This window comes from Liolophura sinensis, chromosome 6 (genome assembly GCF_032854445.1).
Source record: "Liolophura sinensis isolate JHLJ2023 chromosome 6, CUHK_Ljap_v2, whole genome shotgun sequence".
NCBI lineage: Eukaryota > Metazoa > Mollusca > Polyplacophora > Chitonida > Chitonidae > Liolophura > Liolophura sinensis.
In genome coordinates, this window is record NC_088300.1 from 57893098 (window position 1) to 57916751 (window position 23654).

Below are 23654 nucleotides of genomic sequence, written 5' to 3' on the forward strand. Positions count from 1 at the left end.
GTTGGCAAAGAGATGCTTTTACATGGTGCTCTTGTTTAATATTTCAGATCTGGTCCTTGTTCCTATAATCTCTGTGTGTGTTTTCCTCAAATTTAACCTTGAAGGGATACAAAATCAATTCTGATGTTAGAGATAGGCAAGTCCAAGCTATACCTGGACCTTTTATGTAGGATGCATTTGTTCAAGCGTGACAAAGGCGGTGAATTTAAACCCTATCTCAACTGTCAATTCTATCTCAGCGTCAATTCTGTATCCCTTTAAACCAAAATAAGTGAAAGAACTCTTTCTGTGCAAACATACTTCAATTCACATAGGTATGCATGTGCCATGTGCCTGTTTTGTCGATGCCATTTTCCCAGGTAACTTCCACACTCTACAAATACATTATATATACTTTGAATCATTACCCAGCTTCTTAGCTATCTCATTACACCATACATGTACGTACACCACATTATACTTTCTTTTGGAAACTCAATATCATTGTCTTATTAAGCAAAAAAGCCATCCATACTTGCAGTATGAAAAGCGGCTTATTGCGGTTGTTACCAGGTATTAAATATGATACATGTACATTAGCCTCTGGATTAGATACTAAAGATGCTCATGAGAGATGTTTTTCCTCTGGTATTATGGCTTATGTGCAGTACTCGAGATCTGAATTATTTGTTCTCCTCAGATTCATATGTGAGATGGCACTTACTGCATCAACTTGATGTGGTGCTATGATTGTCTGATGTGATTCTTATATCATACAGAATGGCATGAATCATGGCAGTGCAGTGTTAGCTGGGCAGGCCTGTAGCTGTAAGGGTATGTACAGGGCTGTGTTGTGGGGGTGTGGGCTGACTGACTCTGACTCTCACTGTTACAAATGCCTTAACTTCTGGTTGCAGACAGAGAGGGGTTAGATGCTTTGCCCAAAGCCAGTGTGTAGGGGTGTTCCTTTCGCTGACCTACATTTCCCTCTGTGACTGGCTGCTGCTGATGCTCATGCCCATTCTCTCAGCCAGAGAGAATAGAGCAGGCAATTGGTACTGCCTGTATTAACTACAATGGCCAACCACTGGCTTAGCAATGCTCTAACATGGCCTTGCTGACAGGCCAACCTACATGTAGATGTGAAATCTGGGACAAGCCTCTAGTAGATGAACAGATGAAGGGCGTTATAGTGCCCATGGTGAAATAAGGTTTCTGTTCCGTCCTGTGTTGGCGGTGTCTTGATTGTTGCACAGATTGTTTTCCTGCATCATCATAGTACTTAAGGAAAGAGTGTATGAGCATATATACATGTACATGTAGACTTATGACAAAAGCGGTGTATTGATTGAAACTTGGCATTGGTAAGAATGTTGTGTGCTGTGTAGGTCTCTAACATATAGTGACCGACAAGTGGCTTTCACTGTCTGGGAGAGACTGACATCATAAACTAGGAGACCCTTAAATTTAACATGCACTACATTACACATGTTGGCAATGTCATTCAATATTGAGCTCTTCCTGCATTAAATTGCACAGATACCGTAATTATAGGTAGAAAACTTATATATTTATAGGTGAATATTTAAGGTATTCGGTATACTGTATATGAATTTCACCATGGATGAATGTAGAACCCTGCGTGAAGTATGGGCATTTTATGTCCTGCACATGGGGGAATAATAAAACAATTTCTATGCACACAAATAACTGGATTTTAGAGAATAAATTGAACTTTGTTTAAATACATGTAAGTAGTGTACATGTCTAATTAAAGTGGTGTTTCAGGAGATATTGGTGGTTTGCTTGTCAAGTGAAATATTGAGTACCTCTAGATCTTGACCCATGGGGTTGCAGGTTCCAGAGCAACTCTGGCTGATTTGTTTTTATTTTCTACATCATCATGAGATTTGTCAGGTGCCTGGCACAGTGCAGTGTTTTACTTTAGACTCGGGTGTCTGTCCATCTTACTTCAGCGCTAAACATCACCTACTTCATGAAACACCAATTAAATAAATTTTATGCATAATGCTACATGTCAGAGATATAAAATATCATGGCAATTTGAACATATACATGCTCAATGCTGAAGTAATGCTGGAACCAAAACTACCTGTAGACGGTTATTTTATAGTCACATTTGGTTTTCACATATAATTATGTGAAAGCGGATGCTGGAAATATATATACATATATATGTCCTGTACATGCAAACTGACTCTAATTTTTTATCTGGTGTTGAGTGCAGCCTAGTGGCAAAGTAAATTCACAGTGCACATACATGCAGATATTAGATGTACAGTGTAGTGATTGGCTTGTGCTCTTAATTGTATACACATGTACATGTGAGATCAGAAGGCCTTTCAACTCTCTGGTACATTACACAGGAGTCTATAACTTATAAGTGGGTGAATAGTTAGGCGTGAGTTCAGTTATTCCATCATTTTATCGTATATCCTATTCCATTGCTTTTCATTATGATGCCCTAAATGATGCTCCTCTAGAATATGCTGGTGTGTGTATTCATTTATAGACGCAGTGTGTGTAGACCTATAATGCAGTGGTCATCATCAACATCTAGAACATCAGTCTTTAGCATAAGAATGAACTACAGAGATCACATATTCTGTCACAAGGGTTGACCTATGTTATGTGTCTTTTTATGTTGACAGAGTGATTATGAAGTTACTCCTGACGAAAAGAGGCCAGTTAATGCTCAAACAATCCTGGAAACCTATCTCCTCTCAGAGGTAAGATTTTCCTTAGGCCAGGTGTCTGGAAGCTAGGCCACAGGTGCCTGGAAGCCTTTCTCCTCTCGGAGGTTGGATTGTCCTAATGCCACAGGCACCTAGAAGCCTATCACCTCTCTGGGGTGTGATTGTTTTAAGGCCTGGTACCTGGGAACCTCTCCTAAGTAAGATTGTTTTACGGCCACAGGTGCATGGAAACCTATCTCTTCTCAGACGTGAAAATGTTCTAAGGCCAGGTACCTGGATCCTCTCAGAGGCAAGATTGTTTTTGAGGCCATAGGTGCGTGGAAACCTATCTCCTCACAGATGTGAACTTGTTCTAAGGCCAGGTACCTGGAGTCTCTCAGAGGTAAGATTGTTTTTGACGCCATAGGTGCGTGGAAACCTATCTCCTCTTAGAGGTGAAATTCTTGTAAGACTACATGCACAGGTGGTCTTGGATGACCGTATTTTGTTATAAAAGATGAAGCATGCATTCGGGACAAAAATCTTCTTTCATAACTTTTAATTTTAACATGGAACTATATTTGGATTTTTGGGCTTTTTGCAGAGCTTTGCAGCTCCAACATTAATACCGTGTACACATGAAATAGGTGTAATGATACCTGTTAATAGAACACACTGAAAGAAATTGTCTTCAGCAGTCCGATCATGCACCAAGCTTGGCACTGTTCTCTTGTGGGCTTAGCACCAATACACCTGTGACCACAGTTGTACAAGTGAATGTGAATGAAATGTACATGCGTACCCACCCTACTTCTTCAACCTTTTCAACCACCTCTGCAACCAATATTTTGAAACATCCTGAGATAACTATGGGGTGTACAGAAATAATTTGCACAATTTCTTAAAGCTTGTTTCTTGAATGAAACAAAGAAACCATTTTTGTGTTGGTTTCATAATAATTGTCCCCATAAATTCCACTGAATAAAGTGCTTTGGAGGTCGAAGATTGAAGATTTGGAGTACTTCAAATGTTCAAATTTAAAAGATATATAGGGATTGCAAATGTCAAATGCATGCCACATTTGGAGATCTTGTAGATCAGGAGATTCCAATTACATACAGCAAGTGTCAAAGTATAAAGGTGGATGCACACACGTCGTGCATTGTGCCACATGTGATCACGTGTATGACGTGTATTTACAAGTACCAGAATTGTCAATTTCCATGCCCTGTACCATAGGGTAAAAGAAGGTTCTACATTTATACATGCATACATGTACGCTGGAGGTTCAAAGGCATACTTTTACACATACACAAGGAGTGGATCAGTGTTCCTAACAAAATAAATACTATCTGCATATATGCATGCACACCAAAAGTGTCTAAATGCATTGTACATGTACATATATACTTGAATGTAGGCACACTGGAATTACACTACGCATAAATGTGTAATCATCTGGGTAGAAAGTAAATGCCATTTAGCACCAGGGAAATCTGTGAAAGAGCAGAGTTAATGAATAGCTCAATTGTGCAGATGAATGTGTGAGCTGTGTTATTGCCCCGGCCAGCTTTGATGACTAATATTCCACTGTAAAGGTTGACAGATATCAACACTATTCTGATTTGATTCATTTGCCACTACATGTGTTACTTCAACTTTTAACCTTAATGTAAGTGGGCAAGTACATTTAATGCTCACTTAAGGCCTACAATAAATGCCCTGGAATTTCATGGAATTTATCACCCTCATGAAAAATCACATGGAATTTGATATTACATATACATGTAATTTTACAATTTTTCACCAGACCCTTCTGTAATATTGTATGTATAACTTGGCAGTTTGTTGGTAAAAAATGCCATCAGATTACTCTGATATAAAGTTGCACCCCATAATGTGTATTTTTAAAGGCAGGTAAATGTCATAAAATATTAATTTTTTTGATAGAACTTAAATATTTTCATCCCAAAACACATTTCTAAAATACCTCAGAATGAGGAAAAACTTACTTCTTAGCTGTTTTGACCAGCCCCGATAACACAGTTGGTAGAGCGTCCGCTTCGGGAGCAGTCAATCTAGGGCCAAACTTGGGTTGAGTCACACCTAAGATCTTAAAAGAGGAAGTTGTAACTTCCTCTCTTGGCGTTCAGCATAGAGAGGACAGTGCAACGACTGGTTAGTATAAGGGCTCGGGCGGGACGGCTTTCTTACCTTCAGTAAGGTGTCTCAGTGAAGCAGCACTAGGTAAAAGAGCAGTGGAAATCTGCCCTGCACAAGGAGGCAAAATGACATGCACTCTAAGGATTCCGTCATCAGCATTTGACTGAAAAATTGTTAAATACGACGTTAAACCCTAAGGACTTACTCACTCACTTACTCTTAGCTGTTTAGTGCACAAATATTTAGGGCTGCAGTGTATATATATATATATACCCTTGAAGAAATGTTTATTTCAAGTAGCCTGACTGGATCTGGAAAACTTAAGTAAATCGGATGAGATTTACTTAAATTTTTTTCCCCACTTTTGCCCAAAACTTGAAGGGCAAATATTTTTTATTCAGTAGGAAAAAATTGAGTAGGCCTCGACCCCTAGTACATGCACATATAGGGACGCAATTCTGAGGGATTGTACACACTGTACAGGATTAGACAACACCTCTGAGAACTAGTAGGTTGCTATGTTAACCACATAAACACACAGGTGAATTTGTGGGCAAAGTGCAGCGACAAAGCACGTGTGTAATATATATATATGTACAGTGTTATACATTTATGGGCGTAAATTGTAAACTTGTGCTCATTGAACTATCAGTGAAATGGCTTTCTAGATTGAAATGACCTATGTTTCAAGCTCATTAATTTGTTGCAGCTCTGGTTGCAGTTGCAAAATGTTAAAGGTTGAAAATATCCAGAAAGAGCTTAGCCTTTTCTTGGAGAACCCATTGCATTTATTTACATTTAATGTGTACAAATAAAAAAATTAAAGACTTTTTACCACTGCATTTGTGTGTTAGTTACCCCCATGGATGGTTAAATACCCATGGTTCAATCTGACATTCAAAATCCAGCAGGAAAAGGTCATCTGTACAACTGACCTTTAGGTCTGTTAAGTACACCCAGTTATTGCAATACATATGCATAATTCTTCATGGAAGGGAGGCTCTGATAGGGTGTCTGTGGGGTTGTTACGCATTGTATCGTACTAATCGTGATATTCTGTTAAAACCAGAATTACATTCAACCACAGGCGCTCAAAACCAGTGTAAACCCTACATATGCCAGCCTCCTGCATATATATATGACAAGTGAAGGTATGAAACGACATTCAGCTGGCACCACCCAATCTCGTCAAAATTCAAGAAATAAGGCCTTTAACCTCACTTTTCACTTTTTAACGTTTTCACTCCCATTCCTACCTGTGGCTGTTATCTTCTCGAATCTACTGTAAGTATTCCCAAATCAGCGGTATTTTGTCCCAGTGGCACGTGTATTTGCTATGTGACCTCAAGACACCAGTTGTGTCCACGCGCCATCTTCCTTATACTAGAAATTTGTCTCAGTTGGGGTTATCTCCCTTGTAAACGGAGGTAACCTGTGGGAATATATGTATAGTAGAGTAAGATGGCGCGTGGACACAACTGGTGTCTTATGAGATCAGATAGCACATACAAGGGGACAAAATACCACTGATCTGGAAATATTAACGGTGGATTCAAGGAGATAATAGCCCCAGGTAGAGAAAGGAGTGGAAAAGTTTGAGGTTGAAGGCTTTATTTCCTGAATTTCGGAGACATTGGGTGGTGCTGGCTAAAAGTCATTTCATACCTTTACTTCTGATGTATATGTAGGAGGCTGGTAAATGGCATATATAGGGTTTACGGACTGGTTTCGAGCGCCTGTGATTAAATAAGCAGTGTATTAACAACAATAATTGGGATTTCTTAAGAGGATCGAAGGAATACCAGCTAACTTTGTGATGCCGCGCTTTCCATCGGAAGGCAAGCCTGATTGTCATGTATTCAGTGCAGACAAAGAACGTAAGAAAGAGAAAGTTAATTGTAACATACTGTATAGTGTTTTGTTGTTTAATATGCACACTTGATGTATGATGTTATCAGAACACAATGACGTTTCTTCTCAGGGATGATGAGGTCAGTCTGCTAATTTTAATACACTGTAATATATAGATCATGTTCTTGTTTATATGCGATATGTTAATGTCTCTGTTCTTCTGTTTCAGTCCGTCAATTACGTCAGCCATGTCAATGGGAACATGGTTGTCGATTGCAAGGAGGCCATAGGACAGAAAAATTTTAGTAAAGAACTCTTTAACCCATGTGCAGAGTAAGTAAACTTCTACAGATTTTGTTTTTTATCTTAGCACCTTTTTGAACTTCTCCCCCCCCCACCCCACCCCTCAAAAAAAAAAAAAAAAGGAAAAAATTATACTACTTATTTGTAGTAGCAAGACCCTTTCTTATCATAAGTCAGTACTCTTTTCTGCTTATATGCAGACTGTAAGTCTGTTGACATCACAACGACTCACCATGGAATGCTGTCTGCTCCTTTCCTCCCACCATGATGCTGGCTACCATCATATATAATAAGTAAAATAGTCTTGAGTACTGCGTAAAACACCAATCAAATAAATCACTAAATGGAATGCAGTGCCACAAATACAGATGACATCAGCCAAACTTGCCATGCTTAGTCCTGCGCAGGAAAGTCCTGCCTGTTGTATTAATTGCTCAAACCCCTATATAATTTATATACCCTGTGTGGGCATGGCCTCCAGCTCAGGCAAATGTATATAGATATTTTTACATATCTTAAGAGTACACATTTATGTAACATATACCTTAAATGAAAGAGCTATACTTTTAGGCATGCAGGCATGATGTGTCCCTCAAGTACATACCAAAACTGTTCTTTGTAGAATTGGCTTTCACAGACCTTGAAATTCACGATTGTCATGATATATGTATGTATTCAGCTGAGTCTGGAAATGTATGTTAATCATATGGCAGGAGTAAAACCTTAAGCACTGTGACATCATCATGAATATTCAAGAGGAGGAAAGGAGGCTTTTCATTGGACAAACCTAAAACATGGCGGGACTTTCAGTGTTCCTCGAATCAGATTTTATAGAAAATATTTAAAACAGTTTTTTTTTTTCTTGCAAATGAAAACAGAAGTCTGCACAGTTTGTATAGCTCTTTCATTTATGGTGTAGGTTGTGTAAATGTGTTCTTCTCTTTTAAGCAGCCAATAAGAAAATGAAATAAGTTGAAAGCAGGCTTTATTCCAACCAACATTTCTAAACGAGGTATTGTATTTTCATGTTCTTGTTTTTCTTTTGTCCTTTAGGGTTATAAGGGACTACCTCTGTAAGGAACCATTTCAAGAGTTTTTAAGGTCTATGTTTTTTAAAAGATACTTACAATGGAAATGGTTGGAAAGGTAAGTTACTGTAGAGGGAATCATATGAGATTTTGCACCACAGACTCAGATTTGACTAAGTTTTTCTGATGGAAAATAATCACACTTCACCAGAAAAACTTGTGTTTTTGCAAGTTGGATGAATCAGTCAGAATCAAGTAAAATATTTCGCTTGAAGAATGCTAAACTTCATTAGTCATGAAGAGAGAGGTAGAGGTGTACGTTATCTCTGTGACAGTTTTGTCGCCGTTTGTGCAGACTGACCTGCGTTGGAGACCACTTGTCTTCCACCAATGTGGTCTGCATATCTTTGTCAAATGTGGGACAGCGTTTCAGCAACTTCCCAAAGGTCAGTGCTTTATCCCATGCGCTCCAGCTTCCTCCACCCACAATGCTGACAGCCATTATATAAGAGAAAAAAGTTCTTAAGTATCACTTTAAACAACAATAAATCAAATCAAAGCAAGCCAATCTTGATTGGTCAGGTTAATTAAACTGAAAATTTTTTTCTTTTCTGTTTCAGTCAACCAGTTACAAAGAACACATTTCGGATGTACCGAGTTTTAGGAAAGGGTGGGTTTGGAGAAGTGTGCGCCTGTCAAGTACGGGCTACTGGCAAGATGTATGCATGCAAAAAGCTAGAGAAGAAGAGGATCAAAAAGAGGAAAGGGGAAGCTATGGCCCTAAATGAAAAGCAAATTCTCCAAAAGGTCAATTCCAGATTTGTGGTAAGTATCGATATTTGGATAAAATCCCCTGAAACTTTTGTGGGATTTAGTTGTTTTTTTTTCTCTCATGGTGCTAGGTGTATGCATCTACCATGGCGATCAGACCTCAAGTACTGGTTTGGCATAGACACGGTGTTGCATGCTCATATACATTGTATGTTGATTGAACCAATTGTAATAACTCGGAGAGTTGATCATGATGTGTCAAATTCATGTTCTGTTAGGTATTTAGGCATGTATTTACTTCATCCTGTTTAGCTTATACTTCAGCATTTTATTAGCAACAGGGTCTTGCAGCAACCTGCAGATGATCATGGGTTTGAGCCAGGTTTCCGCCTCCTCCCATTGTCGTACGAGTGAAATATTTTTGAATGTTGTGTAAAACTTCAAGCAAATAAATCAATAAAATTAAACAGTAGAATGAAAATGATTAAGGTGCAGCTTTATGTATGTCAGAAACCAGGCAGTTGTTAGTTGTTTAGATGATTATGATAATATCAAGAAGATGAAAATGTATGTTTTTATGCAATATCTCAGTGAGTGTTAAATACGCATTTTTAAGTGCCATAAGATTGATATCTTGATAGTATTGGACTAGAGTATGACTCTGGTAAGGTGGACAGATGCATCAGCAAGGCACTAGTTCCAATCCCAGCCTTGGGCAGGGAATTTGTGGTGACCAGTGCTGTCATAGTCTCGATGCATTGATGGCAACAAGCCGTGAACAGTGCTTGAGCTGATGGTTGCTCTGTGTTACCTGATTGCTTGCCAGATGTTGGTGGTTTACCTGGGCCGTCTGGTTTCCTTAACCCATGAAATTTACCGCCAGGATGTAAGGAGAAAAATTCCCAAAGCCTTCTGTTATAGAGGGTATACTGGAGATTTTTCACAAAAATCCATATTTCCATATCAAATTGTCTGTTATTACCGAGAATAGCATGGTTTTCAGTAAATATCAGACTTTTTAACACTGTTTTATTATAGTGTTAAAAGGATTCTGAACTTTGAAAAAAATATAATGCCAGGCTGATATTTTGTGAAAGATAATTATTTGGGCCATTCTAAAATAATAGAAAAATTTGATTGGATTTATGCTGATCGATATTTTGCCCAAAATCTCTGGCATAGTCACTTAAAACAACAATCAAATAACTAAAATAATACCATAGGCTAATTATGCTGCCTTGATTTGTCTCCCAGGTGAGTTTAGCCTATGCATTTGAAACTAAGGATGCACTCTGCTTGGTGTTGACGATAATGAATGGAGGAGACCTGAAGTTCCACATCCATAACATGGGAAACCCAGGCTTTGAGGAGGAGAGAGCTGTGTTTTATGCAGCAGAGATAGCGTGCGGACTGGAGCATTTACATAATGAGAGAATAGTCTACAGGTAAACTACATGTAGAATCTTTTGTTGTTGTTGTTGTAGCACATGAAGACTAGGAAAGAGATATAATTATGCTCTGTTAAGGTTTAACTAATCATCATGTTCATGTGAGACAAGTTTAAACAATTCATGGGGCCCCCCGTGGCTCAGTTCAAGTTGAGCTCATGCTGGCTTCCTCTCCAGCCGTCTGTCAGCAACCTGGGGATGGTCGTGGGTTTCTCCCCAGGCTCTGCTCAGTTTTTTCTCACCATAATGTTGGCTGAAATATTCTTGAGTACGGTGTAAAACACCAACCAGATAAATAGATAAAACTATTCCTCAGTCTGAGCTATTCAGGTGATAGTTGACTAGCAAATTCTGAACTGGATTGGATTAAATTGATACAGTTTGGTTATATGCCCATGGTGAAGAAGTTTTCAGTCCATAAGAGGCTTGTGACTAAAGTGATATTTTGTTGAAAATACATTTTAGATATTTTGCTTTGATGTTTTCTGGGTTAAGAAGCGAAACGTTTAACATACACTGTGTTTCTATGCTATGCTGATGCAAAATGCATCTTTTTTCGTACTTATCAAGTCTGTTGCGATATTTTTGGGGTCACAGACAAGTAAAACGTGGCACAAGCAACCAGGTTTGTTCCTTCAGAGTGTGCCAGGTTAAATCCAATTATGTAACTGGTCTTTTGTAATAACAGGTCCCACCATTGGTTCTAGTTAACAGCTGCTTATATTTTTACTGAACATCCTTCACTGACGAAACCTTCTCAAAAGAGTGTACAAACAAAGATTTTGGGTGGCTGTATGTAGCAAATGGCGGAGCAGAAAAACATCTGAAACAGAGAACAATTCCTTATTAATTTTAATAAGGTAGAATAATACATTATATGCTTTCTTACCAACGTTGCTTTTCTCTGATTTTTTTCAGAGATCTGAAACCTGAAAACATATTATTAGATGACAATGGTAAGCATCTCATTTCCTATACTTGTGATAAGGTCTTGTCTATATGGCTGTAGCAGTTATGGTTATCATATTGTAAAGTGCTTGGACCACTCAAGGATACAACATGAATATTTTATGGATCAATTTTCTTCAGCATGCCTTCAGCTGGTAGCCATTGTATGTATTTGTATACTTGGACAATGTCCCACAAGCTGTCATGAGCTTCCTTTGTCTCTTTGGCTGAGTAACTCATATAGAATGGCCATCTTTTTCCTTAAGTGTATCCATGTTTGGCCCTGAGTGTTTGTGGTCCTATTCAGCCACACAAAAATTGTGGCTCACTGGTTTGAATTGCTTGTCATTGATTGCTGTACACACCCATACTTTTTCCAATTTTCCACCTTTGCTGTACACACCCATACTTTTTCCAGTTTTCCACCTTTGCCGTACACACCCATACTTTTTCCAATTTTCCACCTTTGCTGTACACACACCCATACTTTTTCCAATTTTCCACCTTTGCTGTACACACCCATACTTTTTCCAATTTTCCACCTTTGCTGTACACACCCATACTTTTTCCAATTTTCCACTTGGCTGTTAATATCCAAATGCTAAATTTCTCCTAGACTTTTCATGAAAAAAACAAACCAAAAACAACAGGGGTGACACTTACTTAAAATAACTTCCATCCGCATTACCAAGAAGATACATTTTCTGGTTTGTGATTAAAAAATGCAATTTAGAATTGTTTATCAAATGGTTGTCTGGTCCAAAGCATTTCACTGTCGGTTGCTTATTAAATAAGCAATTAAATAAATAAATATTCATTTAATATGACTAGAATGGCAATGCTATTGATTTTATAGCAGCATGAACTTCTTTGTCTAGTGCAAATTACTTTTGATGGCGGTTCCTAACTGTTAACTAATGAGGTTGTTCATTTGAAGCTTTGTTTTACATGCTGGGCCATATCTTTGTTAGGAGACGGGAGGTTTGTCATGTTTCTGTCAAAGGACTAATGATACTAGAGAAGTTCAAGAAGTTACGAGATATACTAGGATATGCATGTGAATTACAAAAAGGGAGCAAAAAGTGTGTATGACCTGTTAGTGATCAGGTACCTGAAAATCTGTCTGCTTGCACATAGCAAAATATTAGATACAGATTGAAATGAGGTTGTAAATCTTTAACAATAAAGTTTGCTTTTTGTTATTTCAGGTCATGTTCGGATATCGGATCTGGGTTTAGCTATAGAAATTCCGGAGGGTGAATCCATACGCGGACGAGTGGGTACAGTGGGTTATATGGGTAAGTCCAAAGTATTTTGGGTTCCAGTATGTAATAGGGTGTATAGGGGTCAGGTTCATGAAGCGTACTTTCCAGCGTTAAGTAGGCCTTACGTGGTATTTGATGTGATTTTCAGTAAAAGCTTGTCTCATTGAAATGTTGGTGACTTTTGTGTCAACATAATGCTGTTGATTCCTTATAGGTGTTTTGTTCTGATTTCAGCTCCTGAAGTTGTCAAGAATGAGAAGTACACATTTAGTCCTGACTGGTGGGGATTGGGGTGTATAATATATGAAATGATTGAGGGAAAGGTAAGATAATCAGTGTTGTGAGTTTTGGTTCTCGAGTGCCATGAAGGATATTGGTGAATGATTTTTCTCCAAAGTCCATCTCTCCATTTTCTTGAGAATCTATTCCTATATCTTGGTACAATTTTGCGAATTGCTCTTGTCAGAAATTTGTTTTACTGGTCTTTATCCTCTTCTCCTTTGGTGTCTGAAAAACTGCTTACTGGAGAATAATGTATGCAATCTTTTCTTTTGTGATCATGCTTGGCCATTGTCATGATCCAAGGAGATTTCTTCAGCGCAGTTTCAAGGTTTAATTTGAAAACTAATTCAGACAACCGAGGTGTTGAAAGTACAAAGGTTATTTTGTGACAAAAGTACATTTGAAATTCCCTTGTCATTTGGAAATGTTAAATAAAATAACATAGTCAGGTACTCTAAATCCTGGACAATTTCATCGACAAACATAATGCGTGTTTGGGCCCTTTTCTGAAAAATGCACTTTGGCCTTAATGCAATGAATTATGAATATTCTTTGTTGTGTGTTGTTCAGATCGACTATTAAATGAATATTAAATACTTTCACAGGCCCCTTTTCGAGCTCGGAAGGAAAAGGTTAAGCGAGAAGAGGTGGATCGGCGTGTGAGAGAGGACACAGAAACTTACTCTCCAAAATTCTCAGATGATTGTCAGTCAATCTGTAGGCGGGTATGTGTCACTTATTAACATTTACTGTACTTTGTCACAGTTTGATATGTTAGAGAGCAGTAGTTATTGGGGTAAATGGGAAGGAATTCTTTTAGCTCATGTTACAGATTTAGCACTTTTTTCAGGTTTTTCCAAAACTAAACCCGGAGAATACCTAAATACCTTTGGCCTTTTAAGATGATGTATTGCAGTACAAAACATGTAGTATCCTAACTTGAGTATCTCCCCCACCCCACATCACCGTTCCTAGAAACATTACTCTTTAGGTAAAAGGACTTAGTTTATACAACTTGTTTACTCATCAGTTGGTCATGTCTATCATACATGGGAAATACTTTTTATGGGTCTATTGGCGAGAATTGCCAGAGGCCCATTATAGAGGCATGAAAAAATGTGAAGGATTGGTGAAGTAGTTTCACCCAAGTACGATGTGTCAGTGCGCTTAACAGTACAGCCCCTGTGTTATGGTCAAATATTAGCTTCCTTTCCCGTGATGTTTTCTTCAATGTTTTGTTTGGATTTATGTGTTAGGATTATAAATTGAATAAAAATATTAATTATGTTTGGAGCTGTGCTTTCATTTATTATTCATTTAGTTTCTTGTCATGAAAGGTTATCGAATGAGCTTGCGCTATTTTGAGGATAAATCGTGAGAGTTAATGTCACATGCCAGTTGGTACTTTGATTGAATGTGATAGCATATGTATTGAAAAGATTTACGCCGTGTAGAGTAGCCTACGTTCATGTATTTAACACCTACCTTATGGCAATCGAGTGCTTTGTTAGTCACGAAAATGGTGAAAATAAAGAATGTGGAAGTTATCAGACGGTGGGTATGCCATTTGACTTTGACTCCAGTGCGACAGATAAGGGGCGTGCAGGCGTAAATGCGCGTAAAAATGAAATAATACGCTTCTAAAATTAAAACAGAGCTTACTGAATATGATTTGTTTGTACGCCTAAATTTCTGAAAGCTACAGCGTACATGCGGAAGTGTACAAGCGAGATTTAAAGCAAACAGTCTTGTCAAAATCGAAAGTAGATCTCCAAAGTAGTTTACATGCGTGATGCTCTTCACACCGAGTTAGTTTTCAGAAATTGAAGGTTACAGCAAAGGCTGATGTGCCACTACTCGCAGTCGTTTTCGACTCTTGTGTCCCGTCACAAATCGTGTGGGTCGATAACACAGTGGAGATTACCCAGAACTGTGCGATTTTTGTAGTTCTTCTAGTGCGGTATTTAACAGACTGCTTGAGATTACCAATAATATCGTGTGGCTTCACTAATCTTGCATTTTCAAGTTCTCGACTGGCACGTCCTGCCATAAAACCTGCTGGTCGAGATTAGATAAAACGGTGCAATTTTTTGCGTGCGGTTTTTGTTAAACTCGATTACCCAGTTCTCGACCCGCATTAAAACTCCCAGCTCCAGACCGCCTTGCCTGTCTTCCATAATATCTGATTTTTGTCTAATGTAGGCCTGGTTTGGATTTAGCATAACAAGCGTATTGTGTAGCATTAGGCAAGTTACCATAGAATGAAATAATACTGCAATCCGTGCTATCAAAACAACATGAAAAGGTAAAGTTGTCAGTGAGTGAAATATTGCAATAAACCCAGAAAGAAGGTTAAGGTTTAATAAATAAATGTAGGTCTTTGAGCATCATTCAGATTCGACCCTCGTGAGGAAGAGGTGAAATAATTAATTTATTCTAGAATGTTATGACAGGTCCTAATTCTGAGCAGTTGACATGTACATACATATACTTGTAGTCCTATATGTAACTAAAAGAATCTCTTTGTCAGCCCCCTTCACTCAGTCAACATTTGCACTTTTCAGGTGTATTGCTGAGAACCCAAAATGGGGAAGTGTTGAGTATTTTCAAAAAAAAAAACAAAAAAAATGTGTACTGCAGTACTCCCTCTCTTGGAAAAGTAGAGAGTGCTGCACTGCCTCTGAAAATTACCTGTAGCACTGCTAAACCCCTTAGGTCACTGCCCAATAGTAGATCTTCCTAATTGCCTGAATGCCAACAAACTTATTATACAAAGTTTTTCATGTTTCGTTGAAGAAGTTATCTGTTAAATTGTGGAATGAGCTGTCAATTACATTTGCTATATCTGATGAACATCTGGATATAATCCTGAGAAGATCAGAAAAAAGGGTGACAGATTGTACATGTATTTTATGTGTCCTTGCCATATTTGTACTGTCGCCACGATATGGCTGAAATATTGCCGATGTGGCGTTAAGCCATAATCATTCATTCATATTTGTACTGTTGAGATACAACTGTACAATGTAAGGACCGAAACATGTATTGTATTACGATATGTTGCCTTGATCTCTTGCCACATACAGCAGTGGTACAAATAATAACGATTTTCATGCTCACATTAACCGAATAAATAAAAATGATAATGACTTAATTGCAAAAAAAATTTGAAGAACATGTCTGCTGTCTACTGTATATCATAATATGACGTTCTGGTGCAATGGAGGTGGTGGAGGGGTGTTGGGGGTGGGGGGTCTCCTCCATTACAGACAGAATAACTGATAGGCTGTTTCTGGGTGGAGGAGACCAATGAATTGTACTAGAAGACATGAAACTAGTTACATGAAAAATAAAAATAGAAGAAGTGCAATAGACCCATTTCACAGCCCTTGGGCTGTAGTTGCTGGTTAACATCAGGTGACTTTGATTTTGCCAAATTCCTTCAGCGATAACAGAGATGATCATCACTGTTACCTTCAGATATTGCATAGTAATAACTGCTCTGTCATTTCAGCTCTTAGTGAAGGACCCAAAGGCAAGGTTGGGGTGTGGCCCTTCTTCTACTCCCAAAGACATTAAGGCTCATCTGTTTTTCAAAAGCATAAATTTTAAACGATTGGAAGCTGGAATTTGTGACCCACCATTTGTCCCTGATGTAAGTTTTAACTTCTCCCTGTACTTGTTTGTCTGCCTTCTTAACCCAATTTCTGTGTAAACAACACAGATAATAAAAGTAAATGAGTCTTAATCCCATTTCACCGTGCAATGATAATCTTTAAGGGCTGTTTAAATCTTTGGTAGCCCAGTCTAGGTTTATCTGAAGTGAATGTACATGTAGGTTTCCAACAATTCTCAGGGTGGCTTAGCTCCCCTTATTGGTCAGTTAGAACAATTGTGTGTCCTATGATCTAATTACTGCGATCTTTTAAAATAACACCTTCAGTGAAATCAAAAGTATGTTTGATACAAATATTAATGCAATTCATAGCTTCTACTGAATAGTCAAATGGAGTGTTGTTGTATTTTGTCCTGTATTAAATGTTTGTAATGCTGTCAATGGACCCTGCTATTCCACAGCCACGAGCAGTGTATTGTAAGGATGTGTTGGACATAGAGCAGTTCTCCACTGTCAAAGGCGTGAACCTTGATCCCAGTGACGATACTTTCTATAGCAAATTCAACACAGGAAGTGTGTCAATACCCTGGCAGAATGAGGTAGGTGGCTGTGACTAGTCTAAGCTTATGATCACATACACACACACACACACACACACATTTCTCAGCCTTTTTAACCGCCTCTGAGACATCAGTGGGGTGTAGAGAAATAATGTGGACAGTTTTATGAAGCTTGCATCTTTGGTGATTCAAACAAATTATGACATCATTTTCATAATTGTATGCATGAATTCCACTAAGAAGGTGCCTTTGTGATCGAAAATGTTGAAGATTTACAGTAGTTCTTGCAATCATTTACACAGCGCATTATGTAGGAAACTGCTTCTTCAAACAGTTTTAGAATTGGAACAGTTGTACATTCTTAAACTAATAGGAAAGATGAGAAGATTTTGTAAGGGAGATAACTCCCCAGTAAAGGCTTCTATTACTGTACTATTTAGGAATGAATTTAATACCAACAAAATATATCAGAGTGTTCTATGTAATTGATGTTGTTATTTAGTTATCTCTCACAGACAAAATTACTGATACTGAATATAATTGTATGGCAAATTGACATTTTTGTTACATTTTATTTCAATTACACTTAGGTATTTAAGTGAAATATAAACCACGTAGAATAATTAAACTATCACAAAGCTGGCCATCCAAACCTTCCTAGCTGTGCACAGATGCAACTTTTGATTCCTTGGGTTGTAGGATTTATTAGTCTGAGTAGTGTTTATCATTCCTCTTATCTTTAATCTTTAGATGTTGGAGACAGATTGTTTCAAGGAGCTGAATCTGTTTGGTCCAAACAACAGTCCCTCACCAGACCTGGTGGAGGATCTTCCTCCGCCTCCCCCCAGGACCAGCTTCTTTGACAGGATATTCAGACGGAGAAGGGTAAGGCACTGGCTATGACCAAATTTTTTTGCAACAGTTAAATTTGTTCTGTTGGTGGTGGTCTATATTTATTCAATTTCAGTGTTTGGATATACATATATATATAAAATACATTTCTTCTTTCTTTTTGAATTTTAGTTCCAATTGTGTGTCAAAATTTTTAGTTTAATGGAGACAGCAAAGGCTCAGCTTTAGGTGTATTTTGTCTCTGTGAATTAGTGGTAGATTTTGCAAAAGTTTTAATAAGATGACGATGTAAGAATGAAACCAGTATATGTACATTTTTTTACTTCACAATATTTTAAAGAGGCTTCTTTCTATTTCCGTAACAGCCACGAGAAACAAGCTGACAGTAGTAGGCATCAGTCTATACGGAGAAAGCCAAGAAGCACACATGTGCAGGTCGTCAGCTGACTAAGTGCAGGAATTGGTTCTACCCCACGGGAGGGGATTTCCCTGTCGGCCCTGCTGATAGAAGGGTGTGCTGTGCTCAGCCCATATTGCTGTCATGTCAGGCCAGACCCTTCACAAAGGAGAACCTACCAACCCAGTTCATGACATTTCCTATTCTCTCCCTTGTTTTCTCAGTTTTATTTCTTCTTTTTCATGACATGTTGTTACACGATGTAAAGGGGACTTTGTAGCTTGTTTGTGTGGATTGGGGCATGTCCCTGTTCACATCGGATGGTACTGCCCTCCTTGGTTGCAATTTTTCTAGCCGCCATGGGTGGGGGTGAATCATGAGCAGATCTGGGGAATTGCGTATCTTGCCATATAGGTGTGATGTTTGTAGTGGGTGGTGAGTTCAGTGTGAACCTAAGTACTACTATGTGCACATTCCTTGTTTCAAGAGGCTGTTCCGTCAAAGGTGGTAGGATGGGGTGCCTGTTGGTGCCCTAGGGGGGCCCCCAATACCCCTGGGGATTCTGACTGTACATACATGTAGTGCTTGGAGATGCTGCCGTCTGACAGGTTAAGGCCAGCTCTGTCTTGTAGCCAGTTTCATTGATGTTTTTTCCCTGTGTACAGAAACGACTGAAATGTGCATTAAATTGTCTGTGAATGTTAACATTTATTCCCTGGTGTGATGTCTGTAAGCTTTGTTTAAGACAGTTAGCTCCCAGCGAGAACCTGACTGTGAACGGTGACTTGGTCACTACCTTCACCCCACACCATTCCATGCTGTCCACTTTGAACACAAGTACCTATACACTGAACAGACTAACTCACATGGGCTTCCCATACACAAATGTTGAGCCAAGTATATAGGAATTTGAGCCACCCTTGCCAAGTTTTTGAAGTATTGGGCTGTTGAGCCATATCTACCTGTGCTGTGGTTGTGAGCTCGTCTTGCTGTGTAAATGTTGATCACTTTACATTTAGGGAATGTTGAAGGGCATCTACCTACTCGGCATGGGTGTATACATGATACCGTACTTGCCTGGCTGAGCTGCTAATTGAGTATATGACTGAGCCAACCATACATACAAGTTTCAACAACACACAAAGGTGTTGAATTAAGAAAAAGGGGCCCGATAATCAGCCACCCAACTAACAGCGAACTGGATGTGGGTTTTCATGGAACAATTCATTGGTGTGAGACACTTCATGCCATTGAGCTGTTCTGATTCAGTGTTGTGTTGAGAGTAATTTTAGTGTGTGTGTGTGGTTCATTGAGAGGTTGATGTGACTAAGGTATTCCATTTTGAGCAGTGTTTGTGGAAGAACTGTGGAAATATTTCTGAGGGAATGCAGGGACCGGAGTTTGTACCGTAATGAGTCTCCACTATTTACCCATGTACGTTTGTACATTCACCCATCATATGTACACAAACTCAACTGTATGATCATCTGTATGGTGTATGCTTCTCACATGCTGGCCATGTTTATTAGGTTACCACACAGATGTTAGATATTTTATTGTTGTTGTTGTTGTTGTATTTTTTCTCGTCTTGTGTAATGATTTCATTCAGCTGCTACCTCAGTCTTTTAGTTTGACCGAAGACTTGTGCATGTGTGTTGACTCTAAGGTTAAATCCACTGTTTCCTGCTGGTATGTGCACTACACTGCACATTGCCATTCTACACATTTATTTAAAGCGATATGGCATTTTATAGCCATTGACAATACAAAGCTGTAGCGTGGTTGGCTGCATGCTGCGGCTTGAAATCCACTAAAAAGAAAATCTGAAGATATTTTTGAGTATGGGTTTTTAGAAGTGATAATCATGATGGAATCTATTCAGGGCAATGTTTAAACAACTTTTACTTTAAACTATGCTTACTCTTTGATGATGGCAACATTGTTGTTCTGGCAGAATGGACATGTTGGGTGTCACTTGCTGTAGTGCATAAACCTAAAAGTGAGTAGCCCACATCACTGTAAGCTGAAGGTACTCTAATTTATGGAATTATGCATATTAATGAGCATTGAAGTAATTGCTCTCGTATGTATATGTAAATTTTTTTTTTTTTTATGTTGCCTGGCCTAATGCCTGGGGAAAAAGTTCTGGTTTACAGAAATAACTTTTGTCCACATGTAGGGCATTTCAGTTATTTATTATGTTTAACAATCTCAGTTATACGTATGGCTTCTTGTCAGCTGTAAAGGGCATTTTTCATTGTGGAGGAAGCACTTGTGTCCCTGCACATGTTAAAAAGTGTCGAACCTTATTATTCTGCAGTATTACTGTTTGATGTAGAGTCCAATCCGCTGGCTGGAGATATGTTAACCCTGTACAGTGTTTTATGTGTATTTTATTCTGTGTACTATCATAACTTATAAATCATGTCTAAGCTTCTGGTGTCAAAGTCACCTTACATAAATACTGAAGGCTCTCAAGAAGAAGATCTACATACTTTCAAACATTATACTTCATTTTTTCAACAGCTATATTTATCTTAGTGTCAGCTGTGTATCAAGTGATAAAGAGGTTGACTTTTATATTCAAGAGCTGTGACTAACAATTGGTGACAAGGGATGTAACTCTACATCATTTTAAACTACCCACTAGTGCCCACATTCTGGAGCAAGTGGGTCTTACTTAAAGTAGGGTATCCTAGCATGTAGTTCTGACAGTACTATTGTTAAGATAGCATTAAAGCTTATCTGTCATATGGAAATCCACCAGTTTCTTTGATTTGAAATAAGTATTGTGAGACAAGGTGTACCTCCTTGATCTTTTATGTACAGAATTTGGCCTGTGAATTCATTTTGTAAATTAACTCTTGTACACATACACAATTGACACATGTATCAGTGTATGCTGTATGTGCAATGGTGTTTTTCTGGCCATGTGAGCTTGTTTTGTATCTATATTTTACTGAAGCCCATCATGGATTGGTCTATTAAAGCTGTGAATTAACATGTCATAGTGCAGATTTATAATGTGTGAATGAACAAGTAGTCTCTCTTTTTTTTTCAAAATGTTAAATTTCATGATTGTGCATGCTCAATGTCACATGTTTAGACAAATGGCAGCTGATCATTACCACAAAATTTACATGTAATCCACTTTACCGTTCAAAGGTTGATATAACAAACCAATTTTACATACACTGTGTGTTGTTCCAAGATTGATATAACAAAGGCTATGGGGACAGACTGGGCTTGTTCATGTGACATTCGTTAAATTCACAAATCAGTCAAATGGTTTTTAATTTATTGAGATTTCATGATGGAACTTGTCCTGTTAAAATCCATATTGTCCACATGGACATAAACAACACAGTATACATCAGGGAATGAACAGACGAATCAAATTTAAGGTTAATTCATAATATACTGCTTTTCACAGCATTTCACCAGGCTTCTGTCAAAATAATGTAAACATGTCCCTTTATTGTCACCCATGTAATGTTGCTCTGTGTTTTCTTTTTATCCATTTATTGTAATTTTGTGAACTGAAGTGCCAAGCTGTAGACATTTTAATTGTCATAATGTGTCTTGTGCATTTTTGTTTCTCTTGTACTGATGAATCGTGAGTAAGACTCACTCCACAAGAACAAAGTGACACCAGGCAAATAATAAGCCATAATTTTATTTCTATTAGATCAAAATTTTTGCAAGCTTCTTTTTGTCAGATGTTATTGCATAATTATCATCATTCAGTGCGGATTTGTTTTAATATGCTGCCTTCCTAGGTGTTGATTAAAGATCTTCATGTACTTCCATGAAATATTATCGCAAGAATCTATAATATGATTATTTTACATTTGGATACTATTGGAACATTTATTTGTGATAATTGTGAGAAGTGGAAATACTTACATTGTGTTTAGTGGGTTAATGAGGGATAGCTTTGAAAGCTGTTATGAAATTCTTAAGAATGTGAGGAATCAGAGTGCATGTGTTAGCCCATAGGGAGGTGGTAAACTTTACAAATACGGAAATTATGACACTGGCAACATGAAGTCCCCAGCAACAGATAAAGCAATGCAGGGTGGTCATTGACATTCATAATCCATTTGTTTCTCATTTCCGCTGTAGCATGATCGATTAAGTGCGCAACATCAGAACGGCATGACGAATGATTCCGGTTTGATTGTGCCAGAGTACTTCCTTTTTAGTCGGTTACCTGACAATGCTAGTCAATTTATTAAGTATGACAAGGTGACCGGATGTAAATATTTGCTGTATTCACTTTGTACTTTATGAATGTGCATGCCGATACCATTTCACAGATCCATGTCAATATGGAAGGCTCAGAAAAGACAAGTTGATGTATAGTTTACAGTGGAAAACATTCATGTATGGCTTCAAGGTCACTTTCTGATGTCCTCCTGTGTAGAAGTTCTCCATTTTCTCGTGGTTACGTAGTCATTGCCTGTGGTCGTGTCCTCAGTTAATAGTGAGAGATTCTATAAGACAACTTATTCAAAGGTGTAAGTTATCTTCTTTGCAATAAATGATGAAAACTTTAATTAGATTATTTGTCTTTTGTTTTCTTTTCATGGAACATGATGATGGTCCTTGTATCTGGTATCTTGTGGGCTTGTTAAGAACTGAATTTCACCCTCACTTATCGTCATGCAGTGGGTTCTAATGATTTCACTTGAAAGTCTGCAGGGAGGCTTTGTAATCTGCATTCTAACCTGGCCTTGTACTGAATTTTTGGATCCCATCAGTTTGTGGGGTCTTGCTGAAAATACACAGACAATGGCTTGTTGCAGGTCCGACTGCAGCAGTCTTCTGTTTAGCGAAGACCACTTGTCTTCCACGAATATGGTGAGCAAGTCACATGTGGGAAAAGCTAGTACACAACTTGACAAAGTTTGGTGGTTTACTTCGGTTTTCTCTACCTACAAATCTGTCCTCAATTAGTACGAGACTGAGAAAGTTGTAACTTCCTCGCTTGGCATTCAGCGTGAAGGGGATAGTGCAATGACTGGTTGACCGATATCAGTATAATGGCTCAGGTGGGGCGGGTGGGGCAGCTTACTTGCCTCCGTGAAGGTGTCTCACTGAAGCAGCACTAGATAAAAGAGCGATGGAAATCCGTCCTGCAACAAGGAGGCACAATACATAGTTCAAAGGATTCCTTTGTCGTCATATGACTAAACAATTGTTAAGTGCAACGTTAAACCCCAAGCACTCACTCCCTCAATTAGTACGTGAAAAAATTCTTCAGTATGGAAATAAAAGGAATGATATAAGTTAAAAAAAAAAAAAAAGTACACCACAATCCCTTGTCCCATGAGGTTAGTGTTTGAAATGGCTCTCTGGTATAGCCGTGGCTTTACCTCCTTGTGTGTCTGGTGTGATGTTTTTACAGGTATGGCCTGTCAGCTGTCCTATATCTTTGTGAAATATTCTTGTAAAAATGAATAATCTTTTTTTTCCTGAATCAAAAGATCAAG

The 23654-nt window shown here is 38.3% G+C and overlaps 1 protein-coding gene across 1 annotated transcript in view; it reads left to right on the top strand.

Moving 5' to 3' along the window:
• The window catches only part of LOC135466414 (G protein-coupled receptor kinase 5-like), a 46968-nt gene extending 24245 nt beyond the window's left edge, over positions 1-22723 (top strand). Inside the window, exons 4-16 of the mRNA XM_064743867.1 lie at positions 2652-2729; positions 6919-7022; positions 8046-8138; positions 8641-8845; positions 10046-10236; positions 11158-11195; positions 12396-12485; positions 12687-12775; positions 13340-13459; positions 16249-16389; positions 16812-16949; positions 17661-17795; positions 18128-22723. Of these exons, the coding sequence (XP_064599937.1) occupies positions 2652-2729; positions 6919-7022; positions 8046-8138; positions 8641-8845; positions 10046-10236; positions 11158-11195; positions 12396-12485; positions 12687-12775; positions 13340-13459; positions 16249-16389; positions 16812-16949; positions 17661-17795; positions 18128-18145 (1440 nt within the window). The 3' untranslated portion in view covers positions 18146-22723. The remainder of the gene's footprint in view (positions 1-2651; positions 2730-6918; positions 7023-8045; positions 8139-8640; positions 8846-10045; positions 10237-11157; positions 11196-12395; positions 12486-12686; positions 12776-13339; positions 13460-16248; positions 16390-16811; positions 16950-17660; positions 17796-18127) is intronic.
• The last annotated feature ends 931 nt before the right edge of the window (positions 22724-23654 follow it).